Source organism: Colletotrichum acutatum (assembly GCF_030867785.1).
Source record: "Colletotrichum acutatum strain CBS 112980 chromosome Unknown BDZ83scaffold_283, whole genome shotgun sequence".
NCBI classification, from domain to species: Eukaryota; Fungi; Ascomycota; class Sordariomycetes; order Glomerellales; family Glomerellaceae; genus Colletotrichum; species Colletotrichum acutatum.
The window spans coordinates 1-16133 of record NW_026849277.1 but is presented as its reverse complement, the minus strand read 5'-3'; the positions used below and the strand labels follow the sequence as shown (position 1 = coordinate 16133).

General features: G+C 47.9%; 7 protein-coding genes across 7 annotated transcripts; 1 reads left to right on the top strand and 6 right to left on the bottom strand.

The window, feature by feature from the left end:
• Positions 1–4193: 4193 nt before the first annotated feature.
• On the top strand, positions 4194–4789 carry BDZ83DRAFT_234708 (uncharacterized protein). Its single transcript, XM_060501832.1, has one exon. The coding sequence runs from the start codon at positions 4373–4375 to the stop codon at positions 4718–4720; it is 348 nt and encodes a 115-aa protein (XP_060357288.1). The 5' UTR covers positions 4194–4372; the 3' UTR covers positions 4721–4789.
• Positions 4790–5673: 884 nt separating this feature from the next.
• BDZ83DRAFT_644919 (uncharacterized protein) lies at positions 5674–7551 on the bottom strand. Its single transcript, XM_060509791.1, has 4 exons — positions 7202–7551; positions 7043–7143; positions 6058–6977; positions 5674–6000 (listed from the first exon to the last, which is right to left on the bottom strand). The coding sequence occupies exons 1-4, from the start codon at positions 7424–7426 to the stop codon at positions 5912–5914; spliced, it is 1335 nt and encodes a 444-aa protein (XP_060357287.1). The 5' UTR covers positions 7427–7551; the 3' UTR covers positions 5674–5911.
• A 703-nt stretch (positions 7552–8254) lies between these two features.
• Positions 8255–9810, bottom strand: BDZ83DRAFT_595312 (uncharacterized protein; the record flags this gene model as incomplete). The annotated part of the gene is made up of 3 exons (XM_060506783.1): positions 8255–8551; positions 8618–9346; positions 9418–9810. The coding sequence occupies 3 exons, from the start codon at positions 9808–9810 to the stop codon at positions 8255–8257; spliced, it is 1419 nt and encodes a 472-aa protein (XP_060357286.1).
• Positions 9811–10629: 819 nt separating this feature from the next.
• Positions 10630–11477, bottom strand: BDZ83DRAFT_736433 (uncharacterized protein; the record flags this gene model as incomplete). Its single annotated transcript, XM_060512997.1, has 2 exons — positions 10942–11477; positions 10630–10864 (listed from the first exon to the last, which is right to left on the bottom strand). Exons 1-2 carry the CDS (start codon positions 11076–11078, stop codon positions 10630–10632), a joined length of 372 nt encoding a protein of 123 aa, XP_060357285.1. The 5' UTR covers positions 11079–11477.
• Positions 11478–12019: 542 nt separating this feature from the next.
• Positions 12020–12539, bottom strand: BDZ83DRAFT_595308 (uncharacterized protein; the record flags this gene model as incomplete). Its single annotated transcript, XM_060506782.1, has 4 exons — positions 12020–12060; positions 12120–12229; positions 12283–12296; positions 12372–12539. The coding sequence occupies 4 exons, from the start codon at positions 12537–12539 to the stop codon at positions 12020–12022; spliced, it is 333 nt and encodes a 110-aa protein (XP_060357284.1).
• A 538-nt stretch (positions 12540–13077) lies between these two features.
• Positions 13078–14157, bottom strand: BDZ83DRAFT_758894 (3',5'-bisphosphate nucleotidase; the record flags this gene model as incomplete). Its single annotated transcript, XM_060515109.1, has 1 exon — positions 13078–14157. One exon carries the CDS (start codon positions 14155–14157, stop codon positions 13078–13080), a length of 1080 nt encoding a protein of 359 aa, XP_060357283.1.
• Positions 14158–14383: 226 nt separating this feature from the next.
• BDZ83DRAFT_234636 (uncharacterized protein) lies at positions 14384–15807 on the bottom strand. Its single transcript, XM_060501831.1, has 3 exons — positions 14914–15807; positions 14689–14852; positions 14384–14449 (listed from the first exon to the last, which is right to left on the bottom strand). The coding sequence occupies exons 1-2, from the start codon at positions 15591–15593 to the stop codon at positions 14849–14851; spliced, it is 684 nt and encodes a 227-aa protein (XP_060357282.1). The 5' UTR covers positions 15594–15807; the 3' UTR covers positions 14384–14449; positions 14689–14848.
• Between the last annotated feature and the right edge of the window lie 326 nt (positions 15808–16133).

The window sequence follows — 16133 nt, the reverse complement described above, 5'->3', positions numbered from 1 at the left end:
TTTATATTTATATACTAGTTTTTAGGACGTCGATATTAAAGATTTAATTTATTATATACTATGTAATAGCTAAAGTTTAGGTAATAAGTTAAATAGGATAGAGGAGTTTATTATTTATTTAGCTTCTCTGCTACCCCTCTATAACTTTATTTTATAATTAATACCTGACTCGGGGCTAGAATTATATAGATCCGAGTCGGGATCTGCCTATATAAGCTACGTTATATTTTTTTAATAGATCCTCTATAACTATATATTTACCCGAATTACTTTTTAAAAGTAAGAGATGCTTATGAATATTAAAGTGCTTATATTAAGCTGGAGGTAACCTTTTATTTAATAGAATAAAAAAGATAAGGACTAAGATTTTATTACTGGATAAGTTTAGTACGAGGTATTAAAAAGAGGTTAATTATTCTTTTACGAATAAGTATAACTCCTTATAAATAAATTATAGGCTAGCTAGCTATGTTTAAGCTTTTAATAGCTCTTATTCGAAGACCTCGTAGTTTATATACTGGATTTAGATATATACTTTTTAGTTATAAGCTTTTATAGCTCTAAACCCGCTATTATATATATTTATTAGTTAGTTAATTTTAAGTTTGTAAAGTCTGTAGGTAGCGATAAATAAAAGTATATTATTATAATAATATAGGAGGCTAGTTAATTTTTAAAGTGTTATAGGTTATATAAAGTTAGAAAAATGAAATTAGTAATTAATTAAGTATATTATAAATAAACTGTTTTTATTTCGCTATTAAATATAGAGCGGTTTTGAGTAAATAATAGAACGTTAAAAACGGGCGAGCTCCTTTTATAGTAAGTATCGTAACGCGAATTTCGTTTTTAATAATATCTAGTACTAAAAGTACCTGTATCGTATTTAGTCTAGATATTTAGTATACGTAGCTTAGAACTATTTTTATTAATATTAATAAGTACTACGTTTAAACCAAAATTTAAAATAATTACTATTATTTTATAATACTACGTAAGGATAATAGTTATTTAAGATATTAAAGGATAGAATATTCTCGTCGACTTTATTATAATCTTCGGTAATAGCGGTATAATAGGCTAGATTAAGAACATTGCCGATTATCGGATCTATAATAATTTTCGGGGTAACGACGGCCGTACTTATATTATAAGGTTAGATAGGCGAGGATTAAGGTCCCGTTTTCTATAAAGTCGTAAAGGGAGGTTAGTTATTAATCTATATAAAGTGGCCTTTTTATATATTATATTAGGAAGATATAGGTATATCTAGTTATACCGGGTCCTCCTTTTTTTTAATAATTCTTAGTCTTTTTAACGTCTTTTAATACTCGGGGATAAAATACTACTACTCGCTATTATCTAGTTTTTAACAATGTTTTAGAACTTAAACTATAGTATTTATAATAGGGCTAGTTAAGAACTCCTCGACTACGTATTGTACTTTTTAGGCGAATACTATAAAAAAGTTTGTTTCTTTTACTTACTTTCCTAGAGTATTTTGAAAACTAGTCCGGTTATATTAATATAGTACCTTTATAAATAACGCGAGGATATAGAGGTAGTATACCGGTCGGCCGAGTTTATTTTAGATATTATAAAGATTTTTTCAAGCTACTATATACTGACTTTAAGTAGCTACTTTTAACTTCGTTATCGGCTTATCGTTAACTAGGTCTTTTATATATATAAGTCTGTATATAATTTCGTATTTTATAAATTTACTATTTTAGTAATTTTTTAAAAAGAATATTAAAGGGGCTAGGTGCTTGTGTATATTGTATATATCCGTTTAGGTATTTAAGCGGTTATAGTAAGATAGTAGATTAGGAAGTAAGGTATTTCGATATAGTGGTCGAGTAGAAAGGTAGAAAGATAGAAAGATAGAAAGGTAGAAAAGTAAAAAGGTAGAAAGGTAGAAAGGTAGAAAAGTAAAAAGGTAGAAAGGTAGAAAGGTAGAAAGGTAAAAAGGTAGTACGGTATAGCTATTAGAGTTCGACTATTAGAACCGGGCGTATAGGGAAACTATCTTAAGACTACTAGGTATTTAAGATTAATATATTAGTGTTTTAGTATGGAGACGAAAATGGCGTTTATTAGCTGAGGTGACTTAACTGTATGTTGGAGATATAAAGGTACTGAGGGCGTTTTAAAGCCTTTGTTATTAATATATTTCCTAGGACTGTTATTTATTCGCTATTTAGCCCTCGTACTCACTTCTTATTTACCCTGCTTACCCCCCTCACCCCGATCGCCCGTCCTTATGGCGGCGGGTGATCCGGCCGTACCTAAGCGACATAGTGGCAATCTCTAGAAGATGGTGTCGCAACGCCACACGTGGCGCTGCCCACTTATTGCCGTACGAGACCGCTTACTACGAGACGAGTGCCCTCTTCGTACGGTATTTAGATACGACCCCTTACGGGTCCCATACTTAGAAGAATCAAGCCACTTCCTACTGTATATGTCTTCCACTTGGATCCTCGCTTTGTAATAGATGGCTTCTCCAGATTACTACTAAATTACCGCGCCGATGTGCGTAAAACTAACCTATCCATAGATTCAATACATTGGATACATTACTAGTGATATCAATGTGAAGGATGTTCCACAAACAACAAAGTCTTAAGTGTTTTGTATTACTCTAAATATCTTCAACTTGATTGTGTATTGAAGAAAAGCCTGGTGAAAGCTGTTGTAAGAGAGCACAACTACGTCTGTACACAAAGTCAGCTGTCATCAACGCAAAACAGATCAGTTGCTGCATAATTGTGAGAAGGTGGTATTTTCTTTTTATTTTTTTTATTTTGAGCAAATAGCTCCTCGCTATGTCCTTTTTACACACCTTATCTTACTTCAGATTCCTGGCTAGAAAACATCCGATTGTGCCTCAATCATACTCTTCCTCTAGTCACGTAAAAAGATAACGGTACAACTCCCCGGGACTGGAGTATCCAATACTGAGGACACGCGAGTGCCCAAATATCGTTGTCTAGATACCACATCTGGCTCATAGACCCAGATCGTACAAGTCCGTCAAAGAGACCGTAGAGTTCGCCTCCCCGTCATTAGCAATTGGAGGTAGAAACGATCTCGGAGCAATAATACTGTCTTGTCAATGACGGATCCTTGAAGCTTCATTCAACGGCTACAGGCTCGAAGGCTTCTAGGATGCGATTCTGTTTCAAACGGACAATTCGCAACGACTGACCATTGGCGATAGCCTCCATTTCTCTGGATGCCTCAGATGTGGCTCTTAAAGCTTAACAAATCATGAATGGCATCCATCAAGGTAAGTTGACCACACCGCACCAAAGGTGAGCCTTGATGGTTTTGGTTTAGGGTCAACGATTTCTAACCTCTTTGAATCGAGAGCTTTTCTGGGACCCTTCAGGCCTCAGGACTCCGAACGGTGGTCTATTTGCCAGGATTCTTGCACGGTTCCATCACAACGCGTCTAATCATACAAGCGCGTTTATCTCACCAACTCACGCATTGGGGATATGTTCGAGCTCAAGTATAATTGCAGAGGGTTGCCAGTAAGGTCGCGAGTAGCCCACTGTTGTCAGGTCGAAAAGAAGCCTCGCAGGTAGCCTCGAACCAGCCATCAAAACAAGGTTAAGGTATTCGTTTTGCTTTCCGTCTAGCGGGTCTTTCCCCGACCCCCTGAAGTATGCCTGCGCCCAGGCGGAGTAATAAGCCCGCGTCAGAAGCACGAAAACATGTGTACATACATGAAATCAAACACTTACTTTGGGAACGAGAACAGTACAACTATCACAGCAAACTAATTGTCGGCTGCAAGTACTTCGTAGTGCCAGACGCTTCCACTGTTCTCACCAGACGTGTCAGAACAGCCAGTGGGTCATCGCCTCTGTCTCATTCGGAAAATGTAAGCAGCCAACTCGGAGCCGACCCCCCATAGTATCCAGCCTGGATGTCAAATGCCCACAAAATCTAAGCAGCCAGGCTCAGCGGCCGTTTCCACTGTCCTAAAATCTGACGGTCGTGTTTGCTGTGTTTTGGCGAGTTAAATGGTCAATTCGGTGATCACTTCCCTCATTTGGGATGGCTTAGACCGGGAGGACAGGGCAAAACAGGCAGTAAGGTCTCATTTGCCAACGCTTGGCAGCGCGTAAGAAGAAATGACTTTGCACCCAATGGTGCCATATGCCAGAATCCAACCCGCTAAACCGACGAACCAGCGGCCCGTTGCACCAGCTTCGTCTCGTATGGAGGACAACAATTATGCAGCCACCCGCAGGGCTGACCCTTCAGGTCCCCATAAGCTGAATCCTTTGACGAAAGCCCCTTCGACCCGCGGCGTTGCGGATCTCATCTTCCAGCCGAACTTATTTCCCGCTAATGTTTAATGATCTTGGTCCCATTCAGGGAACCCTGTTCACAACTTTCTCCCCGCGACAACCATAATTCCAGGAAACTTGTCCTGTCCTTGCACCTCGAAGCCATGGATTTCGACGCGAATCGATGGCGATTCAGCCTCCAAACTTTTGTGGCCGCGGCATCCATCGCGGTCCATGCGTCTTTCGCGCAAGAATGCGCGTATAAAGGAGGATGGGCGCTTCGAAACGATAGGTCATGTCCGCCGAGCGCACCTGTCGAGTGTGGCACAGGAGCGCAGCCGAGATGCTGCCCCTCGGGCTTCAAATGCACTGGAGATGGTGACTACGTGGGCAACTACTGTTGTGAAGGTTGGTAAACGCTGTTTCGACACTTCAATCAACATGATCCTGATCCCAGATCAATAGATCCTTCTGACTGCAGGGACTTGTCCTTAAAGTACCCTAAGGTGAGGGCAACTGCAATCCAGCTCCTCGAGCATCGGAGCAATGCTGATCCTACTTTTCATCATAGTGTCCTAATTCAGATTGGACTCTCTGGGGGGTCGACGGAAAGCTCGACAATGGTGGATGGTGCTGCCAATCCGGGCAAAACGGGACATACCGCGATAACTCGAACGGAATCGCCCTGCTGTGTACTCCCACGACGGCGACAGCACTTGCTTCAGATATCTTCTGGGCCGAGACAGTTAGCACCTCATCCTGTTCCACGTCATCGACGACTTCGACACTTGCCACAGCATCAGCGACTGCGACTGCAGCATCCACGGCCGCAACCACTACTGCCGGAGCTTCCGCCACGACTGCGATTACGGCCTCCGCTACGCCATCGGGAACGAACGATTCAACCTCAATGTCCACCGGGGCGATAGCCGGTGCTGCGGTCGGAGGTGTCGCCGGCGGAATCCTGATCATTGCGGGAATCTTCTTCCTCTGGCGGAGGAAGAAGAGAAGCTCGGCTGATGCAACACCTACGACAGAGGCGAGCTCTTCGACGTGGGCGTACGAACGAAAGGCTGGACAGGGATACGGAGGAAATGGTGGCGGGGTGAACGAGCTTGCAGTTCCGGAACCACGGGCAGAGATGGATTCCGCGATGCAACCGACTTACGAACTTGATGCTGCGGCATCAAATACGCCTGAACTAGACGCAGCGCACTCTGGTGCAAGACCGGCTCTAAGGGACGATTTGAAGTACCGATAGAACAAATATGTTACGTGATATCCAAGCATGCGTTAGACTGTACCTAAGTACGTTATAAAGAGAAAACAAAAACATGAAAATACCGCTCATTGCAGTTAAGCAACTTTGTACGGGAGCATGATATCCCAATCTTTAAGTATATCATGTGTAATTTCCAACGTTCCCGTTCCAACCGCTCATCGCGCACGCGTCCGCCGTCTGATCCGCCGCATTTTCAGGTTGCACAAGCAAGGCAAGTAAGTAATGACAGATACCTGAGAGTTAAGCATATCGCACAGCCTTCCTGCACACGGTTAGGTACGCTTCTCTCGTCAAGCAGAGAGCGCATCGATAATGACTTTTCTCATCACAGACGGCCACTCCCTTTGCGATGTTGGGTGACTGATGAGTAACCGTCTTTGGTTTGGCAAGACTTGCGACCTTCGGCACACATTTCTGGCAAAGGGTTAGCCATTCTACATATAGATAATCAAGGACTGCACAACAACTTACCGCTCAGTATCGAGAGAAATGTGAATGCCGTCAATCCCACCAAGATAATTGGCACAAGCTGCCCAAAGGAGGTTGCATCGTCTTCTTCGCTCTGCCCGCCTTCCTTGAGCTCGAGCCATCGCGACGTTTTCACCCAACGTCTCAGACTCATGATATAAAGGCTTGACATCACCACTGTTGTTCCGCAGATGCCTATTCCGCCAATAAGATATACTCCGTATGAGATTTTACCAACACCGGAGAAAATTTTGATAAAATAGTTGTCGTGCTTGCGCCAACCGTTATTCTCGGCGGCTTCGCGATGTTTTCTCCTACTTCGATAACAGCATCGGCCCAACTCTGCAAGAATGGAGACACCGTACCAAATCAGAATGACTAGGTAGAGGTTCCAGCCCTGAATGTAGTTTCCCGGAGTGCTCTGGAATAATGCCTTCTCCGCCGCTGTTCCATTTCTTACTGAGTCGAGTAGGAGGTGCTTCAACTGTTCAATGCTGTCTTCCCCAGTCTGAAAGCACACAGCATGATAAAACAGCAAGCTTTCTGTTTCATTACTGGGCGGCACCTTTGTTGGAAAAGGTAGGTCGTTGCTGGCATTCTGGTTTGACAGTAAGAGTCCAGTCATGGCGAATACGGCTGTAATGAAACAGACTCGTAGACAAGCGAGAAAGAACCTTTCGAAGTAGTTCTTTGAAATGACAACGGACATGAGGTGCGTCGCACAAGTGATCAGTAGCATGTTTGCGACAATGTTGTAGTGGTAAGCGGTTATGGAACAGCCTGCCCAAAACCTAATGGTCACGAGGTAGGCACCACCTGTGAAGACCTGTTGGTCGCTGCAAGAGATGACGAGAGCTTGAAAGAATTTCGATCGACTAAACTTGCTAGCCCAACGTGGTCTTTGAAAACCAGAAGTTTTGATCCTACTCAGCGGCCTGCTATTAGCTTGATATCCATATTCATTTGATTTCTGAAGGCGATGTCTTACCGTTGATGTTTCCTTGAACAATGTTTTACCATAGTCCATGTAACGTCAAAGACGCCAATGGCAAAGGCGAAAGATGCGACAGCGATAAAGACGGAAACAATCTTATAAACAGGTTAAAATCTCAACATCAAAAGAATAATGAGTGGCAGCTATACGCACTCCAATGCCCGCGATGTCCGGCTCGGGAGGGACTTCGCCGCGTCCATAGCCAGCGATAGTCTGAAAACCTCCAGATCCGTCCGGGGTGACGCTGCAGTCCACAGTCGTGTTGTAATGGCTCTTGCACTGCGCTATCGATATGGAAGCTCCCATGATGGTCCACTGGCTAGTATTCCGGCCACCAAGACAATAAACTTGAAAGTAAAGATAGACCTCGAATGTCATTGACTTTTTGTCAGCCGACGAAGGAAGGAAACCCCTGAGGATTTTATGTCATTGTAATGCTCTTGCGAAAGTATGCGTTCCAATATAATTATAAGGCTGGCCTCAACCTTTCTCTCTACACCGTCAAATTGGAGAATGTGACTCGAGCAGGCTGTGTGGGAAACACAGCATGCTTACTATGGCGTTCTTGTTCTGTGCCCTCTAGCCGCAACAGACAGGGATTAAGCTACCCTCCATGTCAGACTAAGCTGCACTTTATCTCAGCCCCGGCGGGTTCGAGGTAGGCTAGAATAACGCCACGTGGGGGCTATGGTGGACTATGGCTAGCTTTACCACTCCAGTGTTCGAGCCTACAGCTGTAGTCTAGGCGGTAGGATTCATTCGCATGATGTACGGCCACTAGACTGTTGAGGGTTTGATGGTGGTGTTGTGAATTATCTGACAGTTGGTTCACGTAGGTCATGTATAAATAATCGCGGCTAGACGTTCCAAGGGCTAGGTGGTTGCATGTATGGTGGCGGTGGCTCTCAAAAGCACTTCAGGGCCAAGATTGACAGTATGTGTAGGCCACCAAAAGCCTGAAACTCCTATCAAGTGTGAGACATTGAGCATCTATCACGAGAAATTGCCACCCCCTTGTGTCTCATGGAAATACTTCGTGAATGGGATGATGGGAGGGAGGGGCGGTGGGAGATGGGAAGTCTAGGAGAGGCTGAGACCAGGCATTGTCCATTTACAAGGTGACAGGCACCTGTTACTGCAAGACAGTTTCGAGAGTCAGATAACTTCGTTGATTCAATACATGCAAGAACTCTAAACCTTCTTTGATCAAGGCTTCAAGGGGCTACTAGCGGCGATTGCCTGCAGAGGGTTGCTGGCCATGTACGAGAAGCCCAGCTTAGCTACCGTAGTCAAGAGCCCGGTCGCAAGCAACATAGCAATGGAAAATCCAACGAGGCCAAATACCTCCAAATTTCCCACACCATTCGCAGGTCGCGGCCCATCTGCAGTCTCGGCGCCAGTCTTCGCATCATGATGCGGCACGTACTTGAACTCGTATTTGTATCCTCCCTTCAGGGTATCCTTGTTCTCCACGATGTAATCCCAGAACAGAGCCCGGAATGTCTAACGACTTTGTATTAGCACGTGAAAATCATTGGATAGCCCTATCAAACTTCGTAGCGGGCTTACCTTGATTTGCCACCTATCCCAGGCAGGGATAGAGCGTGATATATAAGTAATCACCATCAGAGTCCAGATGATACCTCTGATGACAGCATCCCAGTACAGACCAGGTTTCCCAAGCCCGACGTCATCGCACATCTCATCTCCGTTGATGAAGCGAGTTCCGGCCTCGAAGAACTCTTTCGGCTCATAAATGGGAGCAACGCCGTCCAAAGCAATGACCAAGTTGTTGGCCAAGGCTCGAGAGTTCTTGCTCGGGGCAAGACAGGCCTTCAAAAGCGACTCCATAGATGCCAATGCCCGCTCAGGTGTTTCCAAGATCCAGTGGGGAGTACCCAGGACGTAGCCGACCCATCGCCATAAAGCGAGGTAGTCTAGAGTTTCTTGGTGGCGAACGTAAATACCCTGTCGGGGCAGAGCCAGCCATACGAGGTTGGTAGAGAATGCACACACAGATTGCATCGAGTCAAGTTCGTTGATGGGAACACCATATTTATCGATATCAAAGTATCCGGGACGCTGTGTGTTGAGCTTCAGGATTCGTCCTCGCACCGCGGCATGCAGTAGTCTGACGCGCACGGCTGAAGCGAAGCCTTCGCCTCCAGGCTTGATGTCGTCGAGGGATTTCGTGACCTGCAGAAGGAGCTGAAATGTCTCAAAGAGTCTGTTCTTGGCGACCTTGGCAGAGTGACCGCCTGTACGAACCAATGTCTCTGCCGGTCGGTACGAGGCGCCCTATTAGTAGATCGCATTAGCATCTTCGCCGAGAGTTTATAACATCTCTGTCTTCTTCTCGCCACACTTACAGTCGTAGCCAGCAGTCCTTGGAACGCAAACCCAGTAACTGCAGCAGGCGCGTAGCGGTAGAAGACGTCCTGCCCACGCTTGATCTGGCCCCAGTCGACCCACTCAGGCACGGCGTTGACTTCGGCCCAGAGCTTCATCAGTCTCGGATCCTTCTCGCAATGGTCCCGAAGCAGAGCGTATGTATCGCGATCAGGCTGCGGGTCTTCCTGCTTCCCCTTGGCGTACCACCCAGCCCGAGGTGGTGGGGGAGGGAACATGCCATCTAGAGCTGCAAGAGCCTCTGACCCCACTTCATCGAACTTGTGCTTCAGCGGGTCAAGCTGCTCTGCTGATATGTGAAGCTCCGTCTGGCGAAACTTGTAGCCATATGAATCGATAAGAGATGGTGCCATGATTCCATACAGATGCGCAATGAGTACTTATGATTTGGCAAACGTCTTGTCGGATCAAGACAAGATTCTTTCGAGATGAATCAATCCGGAAAAGCTCTGCTCAACACCTATATTTATATCTAGAGATCATGTTCAAGAACGCAGTGAGCTACCCATGCAACTGCGGCAGCACTAGTCCTAATCTGTGACATTCGTACAGTTGCCCAACGAGCGACCCTATCAACTTCCATCCCTGCGCATACCTCAATGTTCCACTCGTTCGAGACGGTCAACCAAAACTCCATACTGCATGTCAATTGACTCCGCGAACAAGTTGCATGCGACGTTGATGGTGGCATAGAAGACGGAGAAACACCTGACAGCTCACTCTCCACCACGGCTGCTGCTGCGAGAGCACTAATTAGGTAGCAGGATAGCCGAGAAATGTCAGCGCCAAGGCATCGGCTGCGACACATGGCAACCCGATCGTCATCAATCTTCCGTCTGACGGTCTTTTCATTGCTTTCAGTGACACACATGTCTGCCAATGAGAAGCGATTCAATCAATACCGCAGGGCATGACTGCTCCCTGACTCTACTGGCTCATAACTGCAATTCAATGTGATACGCTGTAAGAACCGATGTTACTGAAGGGGTCTCACCCCAACACGCAGGTATGAGCATCCCGCAGTTGGATGATACATTGGTGCACCATGTGTTTGTTGCTCACGCATCTCAGTACCATGGACGAAATGTAATTGATCAATAGAATCCGCTTCAGAATACAATGCTAATGCTACGCATCAAGAACGCTATAGAATGAAAGCCGCAGTCGCTTAATTAAGCGTTGACACAGCTGAATTCGGACAGGCTGTAGTATCCGCACTTGTCCGTCGTCGTCTTCCAGGCCCTGCAGTTGCCGCACACACGGTTGACCGTGACTCTGCACAGAGAGGAGCTGCCGTAGCCGTTGGCGCCGCGCCAGTCCGAAGTCGTCAGCCCTCGGTCCGCGCCAGAGATGCGGGCCGAGACGGTAGAGCCATACTCTTTGGGGTTGGCGTACTTGTCAAACTTGCTACATCCCCAGAATATCACAGTTAGTCCAACATTCATATACTAATGCTAGGTTGATGAGAGAGGTGGTGTTCTTACGCCGTGCACGCGCAGTCCTGGGCGGCGGGGCAGTTGCCGCGAGCGACGAGCTCGGCGTTTTCAGTGGCAGGCGCGCTGGGAGCGGCGTAGGCAGTAGAGAAGAGGGCAATGGCCACGGGGACGAGTGAGAACTTCATGTTGAGTTGGCGAGGAAAGAGTTTCGAAAGAGTGAATCGAAGTCGGAGACTTGAGCAAGTAGTGAACGAGCGAATGAGTGACTGGCGTTGAAGGCTGAAAGACTAGGCTGACGTGTAATTCCCTTCGTCTTTGACATCCATATATATAACGTCGGCAGGCAGTTCATGACGGGAGTCATGCCAACGGCTCGGCATCAAACCACGAGCGTTTTCCCCGATACCATCTCGAAAGATTGCGATGAGACGAACTAATTCGATAAAGTTCGGATCGAACCCGATGCTTTGGCGCGCCTCGTCTCATGTTTGACCCAGTAATTCCCTATTGCAGAGCGCTGCGGCGAGAGCAAATCCGTGCTTTTCAGATGAGGCAGAGAAAGGATAATTGATTATTTGTTCCAGACTACGGCACCGGCGGCCCCGGCGTCGTCGCCATGCTCGTTGCTAAAGAATAAGATTAGGCTTGGACGGCGCCCTAAATCACCGCATTTCGTACTACGAGTCAGGCAAATGGCTCAAAATTGCGGGCGGTCGGTCTGGCCATGCCGTTGGCGCGCGCAACGACCAGGTGACTCGTGAGAGATTGGGCTTTTGAGTAAAGTGAGGTGCAATCTGATAACGCGAGTCGTCGCCAAGAAAGCAGTTTGTGAAGCGCTGGTAGTAAGCCTTGGCGCTTCAAGCTTTGAGATTGTAATGAGGAAGCCATGGTCTCACCGGTTGCATGCACCGATGATATGTAAGAGCAATTCTCTGGATTCATAGACATTGATTCGCTGCAATCTCTAGACGCATTAAGCCTAAAGTAGAAGAATGAAGCGCTGAATGTTCTATTGAATAGACTAGCAACTAAAAGGTGCGCTCGCTATGCTCCATTTTGGTTTAGTAATCCTGTCTCTTCTTCAATATCCCACTACACCGGAATAAGGTTCAAATTGAGAGGGCCTCTAGCACTTGAGGTCTCCGTTGATGTTGCTCAGGCACGTGTCTAGGTCAATTAGTCAGTACTTGTTGTGGTAATGGATGAACTTTCCATGATCATCTTACCTAGGTTCAGGGACGAAGGTCTCTTCGTTCCGGTGGAATCAGTGCAGCGGCAGTTCAAGATCTGCTTCTTGTCGCCGCCAAGACCGCAGTCGCAGAACTTGAACGATGGGCTTTTGCAATATGTCAGTATAAGGACTGTTGCACTTCAAGGGGTGTGGCTTACTTGGAAGGACGGCACTACGAATGAGTCACATTAGTTTGAATTCAACGTTGCCGCGACGCAGAGCTTGAGCTTCTGGGCATAAGACTTACGACAACCCTGCCTCCGACGTTGGCCAGGCACTTGGTCATATCCAAGTCGGTCGAGTAAGAGTCCTCCTGGTAATTGTCCTGACAGGATGACTTGACAGTGGTAGAGAAGTAGGACGTGCCAGAGCAGGTCGCTGAAAAGTCGCCAGCAGCGACTTCAAGGGCAGCCATGGCCAGGAGAGGAAGAGTAGCGAGTACGCGCATGGTGAAATGAGGTAATGAGTGAATAGTATTGAAAGAGTGGAAGAAGTGAATGGGCAAAAGAGTGTGAGTAGCCAAGCTGGTGATTCCAAAGATGGGCGGAAGAAAAGTTTCTAGGAGTTGTGCTGTATTTTATAGGTTTCTAGTATAACAGCAAGAGCTTCCTAGCAAGTCTGTCCGAGCGGGATAGAAGCACAGAGTCCTCAATGCGATAAGGACTAAATTGAGTACCTATCCGTAGTTGCCGAGTCGTGACTATGTGAAGCTTGATACATTAGGTAGAAACCTTAAACCACTTGAAGCTTACATGACTCTTGCCGCCGCGCAATGCGTGCATCGCGGGAAGGGCACCATTTAGGCGAACATTTCGCACCTTCGGAGGCAAATTTCGTTTTTCCGCATATTGCAGGGCGTGGGAAAGATGAGAAATCAAGCGGGCGTCGAGAAATGAGAATGCAGGTATCGATTGTCTCTTAATTCCCGAAAACGCTGACCGACTAATCACGCCCTAGCCTAAGAGCTCGTCCAGACCTTCCTCCTTCAGCGTCTCTCTGACGGCCTCTAGAACCTTGGCGTGGACTGATGGCGGTGCCGCGATGAAACCGTAGTTTGCCTTCATCTTCCGTCCTGCTACGAGGTTTACCGGGTTGCCATCGACATCGGTGACCTTACCGCCAACCTCCTCAAAAAGTAGCATAGCGCCCGCATGGTCCCAGATCTTTGCGAGACGGTCACGCCGCCTGTAGGCCCAGAATGTGCAATTTGCCTGGCCGAGACCGAGGACCGTCCACCGCAAAACCCAGCCGAGCAGATCGTTGCCCGGATACGCTACACCGAGGCGTTCGGCGACTTTTTGGTGGATACCCGGAGCCCCAGATTCGGAGCCCTCGATGCATGTCACTGACACCAGGGATTGCGTCTCCACGTCGGCGTGGCGGGGGATCTTTGTGGGCTCGAGGTCAATCGGGCCAGGAAGCGGCCGGATGAAGGTTCCGTGCCCTCTGACTGCGAACATGATGCTGCCGGTGCCGGTGGGGTCGATGGAATCGTTGTTGACCGGCGCCTTCGCGTCAGCCGAGAGCAGCGGCAGACCGACGATGCCGACGCTCTGCTTCCCTTCTTCCATCAGGCAGACGTTGATGGCGTAGAGCTCGCCCCGCACAAATGTCTTTGTTCCGTCAATGGGGTCAAACACCCAGAAGCGGCCAGTAGGTGAAGGATCGCTAAGACCGCACCAGTCAATCATGTCGCACATCTCCTCTGGTGACGTAGGCAGCTTGCATAATGAGTCGGCGGTCTTGTCGTTCTCGACCTGCTGCAGCAGCGCCCATACAGACTCGAGGAGTTTGGGATTCTCACGGAGGTCAGCAGCGGACTCCTCGCCCACAAACTTATCGTCGGGGAAGGCGGCGTGCAGTGTGCTCGTCAGTAGGGCCTGGATGGCAAAGTCGGCAACGGTGACTGGGCTGAGGTCCTCTTTTGTCACGACGCCCTTGTCATCTTTGACGAGGACGCGGCGGCTGAGCTTGGCGCCGTGTTGTATGGCTGCAATGGCAGTTGCCAATTCTCGAGCATACGGTCCGTCCATTTTCGTTGCTGGGTGATGCCGTCTATCGGGGGAAACGGTGAGATGAGGTGGGTGGTGTTGAGAGTAGTGTCGACGATAGGTGGGGTGGATTTGACAGCGCTGATCAGTGGTCGTGTAGAGTGGGTTCGATGAGTACCAGTTGATGAGTCAGGCGATTGATGTGGATGCGATGTGAATGCAGATGCGGATGCGAATATTTACCTTATGCAGGTGTTATGTTCGCAACCGGGAAGATGGCTGGTGGTAGTGGTGAACTGCGAATGTCGCCGCGTAAAGTGGTTGAATGCAGTTTCTGGAATGGCGCCGATGATGTCAGACCACAAGTTCAGGCAGGGTAGGCACGCTTTTCCCAAGCGCCTTCCCGATGCAAATTTTGCCGGAAGAACTCCGGTGACGTGGGACCTGGAAGGAGTGGCCCCGGCATCGGCGTCGGCAGCCCCGGTTCGAAAAGCGGGTCTGTATCCGCTATCAAGAGCTTCGGATCCGATCTGAAATGGAGTAGCAACGACATTCAATGTGGAAAGAGCTTACAAATGGGAAGTAGGGGGTATCACAAGGTCTTGGCTGTTGATATATGTAAGGTATAAGTTACAAAGTTGAAGAGACACGCCCTGAGTTCAACCATTGGCCCCAAATCTCATTTTGGCAGATCCCATGTGCAGGTTTGCATGATGTGTTTCCCTGGTGGAGGTCAGGTAAGCAAATCCGCCATTCAAGTCACGGTAAGGGAGAATCAGGTGCTTACTGTCTTTCCATGTACGTTTCTTATGGAACAACACAGCTCGCACATACCAAAGCCTGGTACACCACACGGCCGCCAGCGCATCTCGCATCGCCCGGTCCAGGGATACCAGTATATTGAGACTGTACATGCCGCTCTTGGACTCCTCAACTGCTATTCGTGTTCCATTCCCGTCAAGCCAGTCGAAAACTTGGTTATTGCGGCGAACGTCGAACAGTAGCTCTCGCGCCTCGTAATACTCGGTCCTGTCACTCGCCTTTCGCCGGCCCACCAGCCAGGCCTTGCATTCGCTTTTGCCGACTTTCAAAAACTTGAGCCCAATGCTGCCCAGGCCACTTCGAGATGTTGGTTTGATGTAGTACGGGAAAGTCTCCTGGAGAATGGCTGGAGGGCGCTCCAAGTTGAAGATGTGCCTCGAGTTTGTGACAATTTCGGGCAGATGGTTCGACTCATTGAGACGTCTCTTGATGCTGTAGTCGATGCGGCTGAACTCCACTAGTCTATCGGTTTCTCGTAAGAAGTCTATCTGGTGGTTGATCTCGAAGATTCCCGGCGCATCCGCATTCCGGGTGTTGGCGGAGTGGACGAATCGGCCAGCCAGGCGGAGTGTATCTGGCGGCAAGTTCTCTGAGACAGTACCAGCATCTACCGTATAGTCTGGCGGAAGATCCTGGTTGGTGTCGATCTGTGCCATCTGGTCTTTCAATCTCTTCTTTTCTAGAACTACAGCCAATGATGACTATTGGAGCTGGTTGAGCAGCGGCTTCGAAGAACCGTCAGACAGATCGAACGATTGTAGGAGGAGCAGCGCCTTGGATACGATACTGGCCGAATGGATTGCAGTGAAACGAAAGCCTAGCTGTCGAGCGTGGTGACATGTTTTTGATCAATGAGGTCATGTGCAACATCGAATGAGCCGCGACAGGTTCAAGTGGCAAGCGTTGCTCGAGCATACGCCTGCACGTGCGACAGACAGTTCATTGGCTCTTTTGTTTGGCTGCCTAAGTGAGCGGGCGATAAAGAAACGTTGAAGCGCTACATCGCTCGGGACTGCGGCAAACGCGATTGGGTATTGGGTCGTGTGCTCTGTCAGCAACTCGCCGGAACTTGAAAGTGCGGCATAATGTCGGAAATGCCTCAACGCTGTGGTCAGCTGCGCCTAGTTTTGCCCGACTTGTATGGCAAATTATCGAAAAACGGATTTGATGATGCGGGTGGCCTCAAGATTAGCTAC

What these genes read in the sequence shown, in the direction of transcription:
- BDZ83DRAFT_234708 (XM_060501832.1), top strand. Translation starts at nt 4,373, where the DNA reads ATGATCTTGGTCCCATTCAGGGAACCCTGTTCACAACTTTCTCCCCGC.
- BDZ83DRAFT_644919 (XM_060509791.1), bottom strand. Translation starts at nt 7,426, where the DNA reads ATGACATTCGAGGTCTATCTTTACTTTCAAGTTTATTGTCTTGGTGGC. An exon ending in CGGACATCGCGGGCATTGGA is followed by an intron (nt 7,144 to 7,201) that starts GTGCGTATAGCT and finishes CCTGTTTATAAG; the next exon opens with ATTGTTTCCGTCTTTATCGC. An exon ending in TGTTCAAGGAAACATCAACG is followed by an intron (nt 6,978 to 7,042) that starts GTAAGACATCGC and finishes GCCGCTGAGTAG; the next exon opens with GATCAAAACTTCTGGTTTTC.
- BDZ83DRAFT_234636 (XM_060501831.1), bottom strand. Translation starts at nt 15,593, where the DNA reads ATGGCACAGATCGACACCAACCAGGATCTTCCGCCAGACTATACGGTA.